At 35.9% G+C, this 11,880-nt stretch overlaps 1 protein-coding gene across 4 annotated transcripts in view; it reads left to right on the forward strand.

Moving 5' to 3' along the window:
* Positions 1-11,880, forward strand: part of mertka (c-mer proto-oncogene tyrosine kinase a) — a 65,251-nt gene that overhangs the window by 51,489 nt on the left and 1,882 nt on the right. For 2 of the 4 annotated variants that reach the window (XM_087279821.1, XM_087279820.1), the window contains exons 11-18: positions 2,231-2,319; positions 3,903-3,998; positions 5,320-5,400; positions 7,060-7,152; positions 7,279-7,397; positions 7,766-7,875; positions 10,502-10,661; positions 10,837-10,973. In XM_087279821.1, coding sequence (XP_087135947.1) covers positions 2,231-2,319; positions 3,903-3,998; positions 5,320-5,400; positions 7,060-7,152; positions 7,279-7,397; positions 7,766-7,875; positions 10,502-10,661; positions 10,837-10,973 — 885 coding nt within the window. Of the gene's footprint in view, positions 1-2,230; positions 2,320-3,902; positions 3,999-5,319; positions 5,401-7,059; positions 7,153-7,278; positions 7,398-7,765; positions 8,756-10,183; positions 10,662-10,836; positions 11,157-11,765 lie in introns of all 4 variants that reach the window. The other 2 variants (XR_015506427.1, XR_015506428.1) reach the window with 2 other exon arrangements.

An 11,880-nucleotide genomic window follows, 5' to 3' on the forward strand; every position in this document is an offset into this window, starting at 1 on the left:
CTGAAGAAAAATTCAAAATTCAGATGGTAAAAGTCAAAATGTGAGACATAATTTCATAATTCAAAGGAAAAAGTCTGAATTATGTGAGGCAAACTTAGATTTCTGCTGAATAAAATGCAGAATTACATGAGAATTATGAGAAATAAAAGTCAGGATTATGAGATACAAATTAAGAATTATAGGTAAAAAGTCAACGTGTGAGAGATAAATTCATAATTCAGAGGAAAAAAAGTCCAAATACAAGAGGTAAACTCAGAATTCTCAGAAATATAAAAAAAAAATTAAAATAAAAGTCAGAATTATGACATGGAAATTCATAATTCAGAGAAAAAGTTCTAATTGCAATTCATAAATTAATAATTTAAACTAAAAAGTCAAATTGTGAGACACATAAATTCAGAATTCACAGAAAAAAGTGTAAACTGAGATTTTTTTTAGCAATATATGATAAATAAAGGTCAGAATAATATTTAAAAAATAATCAGAATTAAAGGATTCAAATTCAGAATTCAAAGATACAAGACAGAATTGCGGGAGGTAAACTCAGATGTCTCATAAATAAAATTCTTATGAGATGCAAATTCAGAGGAAAAAACTAATTGCAAGCAATAAATTCATAATTCAGAGAGAAAAGTCAGAATTATGGGAGGCAAACTCAGATTTCTTTCTGAATAAAATGCAGAATTTCATGATAAAAGTCTGAATTCTGAGAAATAAAAGTCCGGTTTATGAGATACAAATTCAGAATTATTAGTAAAAAGTCAAAGTGTTGAAGTCAAAGATAAATTCATATTCAGAGAAGAAAGTCAGAGTTATGAGAGGCAAATTCAGAATTCAGAGAAAAAAAAGACTATGAGTTAATGTCTCACAATTTAAGTTTGCATCCCATAATCCTGACTTTTATTTCTCATAATTCTGAATTTTATCATGTGATTCTGCATTTTATTCAGCGTAAATCAAAGTTTGAAATAAAAGTCAGAATTATGTGTTAAAGACAGAACTCTGGGTAAAAAAAAGTCAGAATTACAAGATTCAAAGATAAAAAAAACAGAGTTGCCAGAGTTAAACTCAGTATTCTGATAAATAAATGTCAGGATTATGAGATGTAAATTAAGAATTATAAGTAAAAGCTCAAATTGATAGGCATAAATTCATATTTCAGAGAAAAAAGTCAAAATTGTGAGAACTAAAATCAGATTCCTGCTAAATAAAAGTCAGAATTATTAATTCAGAGGAGAAAAGCGATAATTGCAAGAGGTAAAGTTATTTTATTTTATTATAATTATTAGAATAAAAAGTCAGAATTAATATAAAAACCTAGAATTATTGAATTACAATTTACTGTGAGATGTGAACTCAAAATCTAGAAAGTGTGAGTGGAAAAAAGTCTAAATTCTGAGATCAAGAAGAATCAATCTAGTCCATAGTGTGCATTTGGTTTTATCCTGATTAATGTCCTGAGGTGTTCTGAAAAAACATTACGCAATCGTTTTTTTCTCTATATTAGATTTCAGTAATTACTCTTGATTCTCCCTCTGCTGAGTTATTTTCAGATGCCTTTTCAGTCCAAGAACGAATGTGAAAACAAGGTCTATTTTTGAGAGCAGCGTGTGTTCATCATAATGCACTGTAGAGGGGAAATTGAAGGCTTCAGGAAAGAAAAGCAGAGGGAAAGTTGCAGTTCTTGGTCTGTAAAAACAGCGTGGCTTCACAGTAAAAGTTAATTATGGAGGACAGAGTTTGCCAAAGCAGCTCTGAGCGTAAAGCATCAAATTACCTCTGGATGTTTGCAAACAGGATTTGGCCCACTGGATATACGGTGGTTTCAAGTTGTTGTTCTTTTTAACAATCTTTTTATTGAGTTCATCAATCATATTTACATCTTTGTTTTCAATTTAAAAGGATAACACCATTCATTCGTTCATTCATTCATTCATTTATTAATTTTCTTTTCAGCTTAGTTCCTTTATTAGAGAGAGAAATAAAAACAAAAGTCACTTTGCTTCTCCAGTGAGTTCATTTGAGCTAAGTAAACGGAAAACAAGACAAAATCCTAAGAGAAAAGTATTGTGGCGCTGTGTAACCATTCAAAAACTATCACACAGATATCTGTCACATCAGCTTTTCAGTCTGGAATTGAATCAGTGCATTGGCAGCCTGTTTTTGTGCTGTGTTTTGCTGTGTTTGTGTGTGTGCATGTATAAAAGTGTGTCTCTGGCTCCCTCTACAGGTGTTGGTTTGGTGCAGATGATAAACTCACTCCGATCGTGGAGTACAAACCTCAGAGATCCTATAACCGCTCAGCCATCGAAATCACACGTACGCCAAGCTTTATTATTCACTCTTTTTTTCTTAATCTTTCATTAAAACCTTAAAGAGAAAGTTCACCCAAAACTGAATAACTGTGATCTCTCGCTCATATACAGTTAAAGTCAGAATAATTAGTCCTCCTGAATTATTAGCCCTCTTGTTTATTTTTCCCCAATTTCTGTTTAACAGAGAGGATTTTTTCAACACATTTCTAAACATGAGAGTTTTTATAACTCATTTCTAATCACTGATTTATTTTATCTTTGCCACGATGACAGTAAATAATATTTGACTAGATATTTACAAGATACTAGTATTCAGCTTAAAGTGACATGTAAAGGGCCATGACACCCCCCTCTTTCGGTTAAAGTCTACTTCAGATTTTTTCAAAAGATGCATGATTAATGGGCGTGGAGCTCCGCGAGCATCGGGCAGGAGTGGGCGTGGCCAGCAGGGGAGAAGGGGAGCGAACAACTGTTGTTGTCAGTTAGCTCACAAAATGAGACACAAAGAGGAGACGCATGAGTTTATAGTTTACAAAGTTAAAATGCAAAGAAATGAACCGTGATTTAATGCCCTGCTACATTTGTTATTTGTAATTTCATATACAGACAACAACAATTTATATCATTATAAAGATAATCGTGTTCATGTAAACACTATAAATGAGGACTTCTCCCTCGATCCCCGTATCCAGCAGACTGAGTGCAGCAGGTCCCCTGACCCGTCTATTTTAACCATTAACCCTGCTGGTAATCTGGAGGATTTAGGCAAACACAGCAGCACGGCGATGTGTCTGAATGTGAACGAACTCCTGATGAAAGACAGCGTCCGCCATTCTCTAATTCTCGTGCTGCTCTCCCGACAATATGCTAGCAGCACGCACACAGCTTTGCTGTATGATCGGCCCTGACAAGATCGCGGGGGAAAACATGCAACAAACCGCATGGATCATGGAAACATGCCGTGGTTTCCGTGTCTCTCAGCTCGGGCTTGACACTGGCAGGTCCGGCAGGTCTCATGAATAATTAAGCAGCCGGCTCTTCTCATAGGATAAGAAAACTCCGCTATGAATAATAATGAGAAACCGACGCGTCATCATTGCACTTGCAGTTCTGCGCTACGTCGCCGATTTGGATCCCGCCCCAAAAATCATTTTAAACTCGGAAGCTGAAATTAGCTGACAAAAGCTCAAAATTATCCAGTTTTCCCCACAATTAAAGCTGACAGGTGCTAACATTGTCTTAACTGATGCTCAACACACACACATCTGTTAGTACAAAAAAAAAAAGTTCTCCGGGGTGTCCTGAACCTTTAAAGGCAAGTCATTGTATAACAGTGTTTTATTCTGTAGACAATCTTAAAAAAATAATGCTTAAAGGGGCTAATTATATTGACCTTAAAATGGTTTTGAAAGAATTAAAAACGGCTTTTATTCTAGCCGAAATAAAACAAATATATCTCCAGACGACAAAATATAATAGGTAATACTGTGAAAAATTCCTTGCTCTGTTAAACATCTTTTGGATCCACTTATGTCTGTAAATATTGAGTGGATTTCCTTCTGTTTCTGAACTGTCCCTTTTTTGTAGTTGCGAGTCTGGGCATCAGCAGTGAACTTCAGGCCAAACTGCAGGACGTGATGATCGTGAGGAACCTGCTGTCCATTGGAAAAGTTCTGGGAGAAGGTGAGAACCCTTGTGGGCCATTAGGGATGTTCTCATCCTTTCTGGGGTGATTTTTGAAGCAGAATTGTGTTCTTTAGGTTTACAATCCAAAAAAGAATTAAAGTACTTGGGTGTTATTTTCGATTGTGATCTTAATTTTAAATCTCATATTAATCAAGTTACAAAAACTAGTTTTATTATTTAAGAAATATTGCCAAAATTCCTTCTTTCCTATCTTTTGATGATGCCAAGAAATTAATTCATGCTTTTATTCTCTCTCGCCTTGATTATTGCAATGCTATTTATACTGGTCTACCCAAGGGTTCTATAATAAAGTTGCAATTGATACAAAATGCAGCAGCCAGAGTTTTAATGAAATTGAAGACGCAAGAGCACATCACACCAATATTAATAGAATTACACTGGTTGCCTGTGCACCAAAGAATAGATTTTAAGATTCTTTTGTTGGTTTATAAAGCACTTCACAACATGACACCTTCCTACATTTCCGACTGTTTATCAAAATATAATCCAAACCGTTTGCTACGCTCTTCTAGCGCTGGGCTTTTACTCTGTAAACCTGATGCGATCTGGCAATGCCTCTTTTAGCCATTATGCTCTAAAAATTTGGAACTGTCTCCCTCTTGAAGTGAAAGAATCCCCTAGTATTCATGTTTTTAAAAAGAGTGTTAAGACAAATCTTTTTAAAATTGCGTATGAATACACAAGCTTTAAAGGTGTATGCAATTGATCTATATTGTTGTAGGTTTATGTGTGTATGTATGGTGTGTGCTTGCACATGTAAGGACTATCGTGTGCGTGATCATGTGGATATATGCTTATATTTTGTGTACATGAATGCTTTTATTCGAGTATATGGGACAAGTTTATGTGGTCTATTTTAATGCTTTTTTTTGTTGTTGTTTGTGAGGCACTTTGAGTCGCATGTATGTTGGAAAAGTGCTATACAAATAAAATGTATTATTATTATTATTATTATTATTTTGAGTCTTAATTTGGCCACAACTGTCTCTGTGTTTAAGCAAATGGGAAAATTTGTTCTGACAAATCTTATTTTGACACATATTTTGGGAAAATGCTTTGGAATTTTTCAAAAACTCAACACTCAATACACTCTGGGCAAATTGACTCCCCTTTCATTATGTTAGTGGCTGATTTTACCCCATTGACTTCCATTATAATCACATTTTTTGATTGCAAAGCCATGACAGCATATAATCATGCAATCTTGTTTGTTGCTGCTTTTCCCTGTTGGGAGGAGGTACAATGTGTGATTGGTGTGGTGTGGGATTGATCTAATGACCTGATCTCTCTTTCACAGGCGAGTTTGGATCTGTGATGGAAGGACATCTCAGACAGCCTGATGGATCCACTGAAAAGGTTGCAGTGAAGACCATGAAATGTAAGACAAGATTTGATTACGACTATAGATGTGTATAGCAGTGGCTGTTAATGTAGAAATATATATAAAAGCATTTCGTATGAAGGTAAATCAGTAGCCAACCAATAGAGCTTGCAAATCTAAATTAGAACTTTTGATAAAAATATTTATATGTGTAGGTTGAAATTTACACTAAAAGCTTTTGATTTACAAGCACAGACAATAATCAAATTTGAAGATGCAGATTAATAGTTATGTATTCAAAAAATGTCATTCACAATTGCAAAATTACAGCTGTCATTAAAATTTAAAAATATCTGTCTAATTTTCTAAGCATTTTATTTAAAGTCAATTTAACATTTATGTCGTTACTTATAAGTATTATTGCAAATATTTCCATTTTCTGCTTAATAAACTTGCAAATCAATGACTGATTTGAGGCAAAAAAAAATATATAACAAATATAAAAATAAAAAAGAAGACGTACTATTGTTTAGTAAGATTAGATTAAATTACTAATAAGACATTTAGTTTATCTATCTTTTTATTTAAAAAATTTGTATTTATTTGAAAAAGTAATCAATCTATCAAGTCATTAAATGTTTTTTTTTTTTAATAAAATTACGTTTTTATTGTAAAGTATTTTTATAGTTTTTAAAATTAATTGAGGTTAAAAAAATAATAATAATACAATAACAAATTATGTTCTATTAAATATATATACTACTACTACTACTACTACTACTACTACTACTACTACTACTACTACTAATAATAATAATAATAATTAAAGTTATTGAAAATAATCAACATAAATGTAATATTATTTAAAAGATTGTTAGGTTGCAGATATTTACAACAATTACCCCAACTAATTTAATAATTAATAAAATAATGTTCAAGCAACAAAAATCAGTCCAAGGCACTCAAAAGATATGGAAAAAATATTAAAAAGCCTTTATTTACATGACTAATCTTTAAATAACCTACCAGGATTTTGGCAGCCAAGTGCCTTGAACTGATTTTTGTTGCTTGTTCTGATGAATCCCTTGCCTAAACAGCACCGACATGTTATTTGGGCTACCCCAGAGCACTTAATGTGCATAAAAACATAATGTTATTTAAAAAGTAAATAAATAAAACATTTACAAAAATGTAGGTGGTCCTATAATCTCTTTCTAGTGCTTTTAGAACAAATTTTATCCTAATATATTGAGCACATATTAAACACTTGTGATACTTAAACACAGATATATATATATATATATATATATATATATATATATATATATATATATATATATATATATATATATATATATATATATATATATATATATATATATATATATATATATATATATATATATGCAGATATTTATTAATATATTAATGCAAAGCCATTGAACAATATATTAAATTCAATTCAAATCTGTATAACTGGATCAGGGGTGAATAAAACTCTGTCCTAGAGGGCCGGTGTGAACTTGGTTTAGGTCCAACTTGCTTCAACACACCTGCCAGGAAGTTATGCAGTCAGAGCTTGATTAGCCGGTTCAGGTGTGTTTGATTAGGGTTGGAGCTAAACTCCCCAGGACACCGGCCCCCCAAGACCGAGTTTGGACACCCAAATAGAGAATATAAAAAGTCTAATATCTGATTAATGTCTGCCTTTTTCAGTGGATAACTTCTCGCAGAGAGAGATTGAAGAGTTTCTGAATGAAGCTGCTTGCATGAAGGATTTTCACCATCCGAACGTCATCAGACTCTTGGGTAAGAAACAACCATTGTTTCTAAATACACTATAAATGCTCTTTATTATCAGAAAGAGTGAAAACAATCTGATATAGATGTGCAAGCGGTTTTTAAATCCATGTTGTGCTGATTGTGTTTCTGTAGGTGTTTGTTTGGAAGTTGGATCTGGACACTTTCCGAAACCAATGGTTGTGCTTCCCTTCATGAAATATGGAGATCTGCACAGTTACCTGCTCCGCTCCCGTCACGGGGAAGACACTGTGGTAATAACAGTAAAGAAACAATACTACTGTTCATTTCTTGCATGAACCAAACTGTGCTGAGGGCCTGTGCCATGATAGTGGCTTAACAAACTCAGGATTACTTTTTAATGGCGCAGTATGTAATTTTGGCCACTAGACGGTGTGTATTGACAACAAACAAAGATGTATTTTGATGATGTGTGTGGAATCATGGGAGTTGTGCTTCTAGGGTAGACTGGTATGAAATACACTATTTTCCACCAAGTCAACCTGGAGTGCTGAAATATAATTGGGTTAACAGGCAGTGGGCTGGTTATAGAGACCAAAACAAAGACAGACATTATACAGATGACACAGGCTCCTGGCCTAATAGGATGTTGTTTTTCCAGTATCTCCCCATGCAGATGCTGCTGAAGTTCATGATAGACATCGCTCTGGGAATGGAGTATCTCAGCAGCAGAAACTTCCTCCACCGAGACCTGGCCGCACGAAACTGCATGTATGTGTCCTCAACTTATAGTCTATTGACTAATTTAAAAATCGTGTGAAGTGAGATGTTTGATCTAATCTCAACTGAAACATGAAGAGAGGGTGGGACATAGAGTAGCTCCTCCCTCTTTTAAAGAACAGCCAATAGTGTTTTGTTTTATAACTGCTCTGCCAGGGAGAGTGGTTGGGCTCAAGCGCATCAAATGAAAGCGAAGCGTCTTTAAGGGGGCGGGGCATGTCAGACTCTAGAGAGCATTTGATTGGTCAGAAGATTTGATGATGAACTGAAGTATGAGAAAAAGCTTCAGTTTGACTCAAAACATTGACCTATTTAGGTGGAAGTGACAAACTTCAAGCTTCATATGTTTGGATCAGGTTTATGCACCAATATTCTGTATATTACCCATATTTACTGTGAATAGGATAAAAATATTAATTTTCAAAATGAGGTGGACTCATTTATGCTGAGCACTGTATTTATAATAAACTAATAATGTACAGGGTGGGCCATTTATATGGATACACCTTAATAAAATGGGAATGGTTGGTGATATTAACGTCCTGTTCGTGGCACATTAGTATATGTGAGGGGGCAAACTTTACAACATCAGTGGTGACAATGGTGGGCATTTTCAGGTCGCCATCTTGGATCCAACTTTTTTTTTAATAGGAAGAGGGTGTTTGGACACATCAAATTTATAGGGAATTTAAAAAAAAAACAACAACGGTGTGCTTGGTTTTAACATAACTTTATTCTTTCATGAGTTATTTACAAGTTTCTGACCACTTATAAAATGTGTTCAATGTGCTGCCCATTGTGTTGGATTGTCAATGCAACCCTCTTCTCCCACTCTTCACACACTGATAGCAACACCGCAGGAGAAATGCCAGCACAGGCTTCCAGTATCCATAGTTTCAGGTGCTGCACATCTTGTATCTTCACACCATAGACAATTGCCTTCAGATGGTTCAAAGATAAAAGTCTAAGCGGGTCAGATCAGGAGACCTTGGGGGCCATTCAACAGGCCCACGATGACCAATCCCCTTTTCAGGAAACTGTTCATCTAGGAATGCTCAGACCCGACACCAATAACGTGGTGGTGCACCATCTTGCTGGAAAAACTCAGGGAACGTGCCAGCTTCAGTGCATAAAGAGGGAAACACATCATCATGTACAGGCCTGGCCCTAAGCAATTTGGCACCCTAGGCAAGATGTCAGGTGGCGCCCCGTCACATCGCAGTAAATTCCACTGGATGGTCATAAGAAACTAAATAGCTTTTTGATCGACTACTACAAGCTGGGAAAACTTCAGAAAAATATGCCAATGCAATTAACATTAATGCTGATCTAATATTAACGCATTTGCTTGAGGAAGGAATGATGGGGTAGTTACATTAATATTACTATTTTCCATAACATCTATGCCCTTCCATAACATTAGCTGACGTCAACAGATAGCACTATAGCTATTTATTGATTAGCAATCTGTCTAACGTTGGATGTAAAAAAATATGGGACAACAAATAGCTTCAAATGATAGAATACATAGCAAACATTAGAAAATACTGACAATAAAATAAAAGGTTTAGCCTATTAAAATCAATGGCCTATACAGAAATTAAATCAAGCTATAAAATCTACTTCACTTTTAATTGTATTTGCATATTGATTAAAGTTACTATAGTTATTTAGTGAAGAGCAGCTAGTGAATCTCTCATTGTGATTTGCTTGATAACAGAGGTGTTAATGTAAGAATGCACAGATCTATAATGAAGCATTCGACTACTTTAGTAACTGTTTGTGCTCATTTAAGAGAAAAGTAGTTGTGTTTTAAATAAAACACGCAGGACGGAGCTAAAAAAGAAAAAAAGAAGCACTTTTCCGACGGTCCCTTACTAAGACCTCCGCTCAGCATGAGCTCTCCCGGCTGAACGCATATTGGCGAGGGCTTAAATGGAGCAGTGCTCGTAATGTTGAGCAAAAAAAAATAAAAAAAAAGACAGCTGTGAAACATAAGCAGCTTTGTCTTTTTGTAGGAAACGCACTTTAGATCTTTTTAGGGTAAGAGGTTTTTGAGTTATTGCTGTCTATCACTGAACGTGTCAGGAATACCGAAAACAAAACCAACTTAACTGCGCTCATTTCTGGCGCCCCCCCGGGATGTACAGCGCCCTTAGCATTGGCCTATCCTGCCTATGCCACGGGCCGGCCCTGATCATGTAGCAATTTCAAATATCCAGTGACCTTGAGGTTTCCATTGATAAGGAATGGTCCCACTATCTTTGTTGTCTTTGGTGTGAAGATACAAGATGTGCAGCACCTGAAACTATGGATTATAAATGAAGTGTTCAGAGACTTCTTTCGGGAAAAACTTACTAAGCCCTGAATTTTTATTCCTAGTGTGAGACTTGCGAGGACTCTGTCAAGTCACTTTTATTTCTGAAGCAATTATACAATGTAGATTCTGTGTTGAGGCTGCTTGACATGAACAAGAAATAGATAAACAGTCGTAATATTTCAGTTTGTGGGACAAATTCAGCACCTTAGGCAGTGGCAGAGTAGCGATAGTGACTGATTTTGTCAACCCTCTAAGTGTCAGTATTTTTTTTATGCATGTTGTGTTTGTTTTGTCTAGGTTGCGTGATGACATGAGCGTGTGTGTTGCTGATTTCGGCTTGTCAAAGAAAATCTACAGCGGTGATTATTACAGACAGGGCCGGATAGCCAAAATGCCTGTAAAATGGATTGCCGTGGAAAGCCTCGCTGACAGAGTCTTTACTGTCAAAAGTGACGTGGTGAGAGATTTTACAACATCTTTGTTTTTAGTCTCTACACCTGCTCTGTCTTAATTAAAATTCAACTACCTTCTGTTTTTATTGTTTTAAAAAAAGTGTTGGGTGTCTTCCAAAGTTGCATCGCTGAGTAAATGTTCAGTTTTTGAAGTTTATCATCTCTTAATGTACTTTTCAGTGGGCGTTTGGAGTGACCATGTGGGAAATCGCCACTCGAGGAATGACCCCGTACCCGGGCGTACAAAACCATGAGATTTATGATTATCTCCTTGAGGGGAACAGGCTGAAACAACCAAACGACTGCCTGGATGAACTGTGAGTTTGTTTAATAAATGTGTTTCCTTTCTGAAAAGGCTAGTTTTAACAGCAGATAGCACTGTAGGATAGTTTTTACAGCAGGTGGCACTGTATGCTATTTTTAACAGCAGATGTTGCTCCAGGCTAGTTTTAACAGCAGATGCCGCTCTAGGCTAGTTATAACAGCAGATGCCACTCTTTGCTAGATTTAGCAGCAGTTGTTGCTCTATTCTAGTTTTAACAGCAGATGCCGCTCTAGTCTAGTTTTAACAGCAGATGCCTCTTTAGGCTGGTTTTAACAGCAGATGCCACTCTTTGCTAGTTTTAGCATCAGATGTTGCTCTATGCTAGTTTTAACAGCAGATGCCGCTCTAGTCTAGTTTTAACAGCAGATGCCACTCTTTGCTAGTTTTAGAAGCAAATGTTGCTCTATGCTAGTTTTAACAGCAGATGCCGCTCTTGGCTGGTTTTAACAGCAGATGCCACTCTTTGCTAGTTTTAGCATCAGATGTTGCTCTATGCTAGTTTTAACAGCAGATGCCGCTCTAGACTAGTTTTAACAGCAGATGCCACTCTTTGCTAGTTTTAGAAGCAAATGTTGCTCTATGCTAGTTTTAACAGCAGATGCCGCTCTTGGCTGGTTTTAACAGCAGATGCCACTCTTTGCTAGTTTTAGCATCAAATGTTGCTCTATGCTAGTTTTAACAGCAGATGCCGCTCTAGTTTAGTTTTAACAGCAGATGCCACTCTTTGCTGGTTTTAGAAGCAAATGTTGCTCTATGCTAGTTTTAACAGCAGATGCTGCTCTAGGCTGGTTTTAACAGCAGATGCCACTCTTTGCTAGTTTTAGCAGCAAATGTTGCTCTATGCTAGTTTTACCAGCAGATGCCGCTCTAGGCTAGTTTTCACAGCAGATGTTGCTCCA

Source organism: Danio rerio, chromosome 13 (assembly GCF_052040795.2).
Source record: "Danio rerio strain M-AB ecotype USA chromosome 13, GRCz13ab, whole genome shotgun sequence".
Lineage (NCBI taxonomy): Eukaryota > Metazoa > Chordata > Actinopteri > Cypriniformes > Danionidae > Danio > Danio rerio.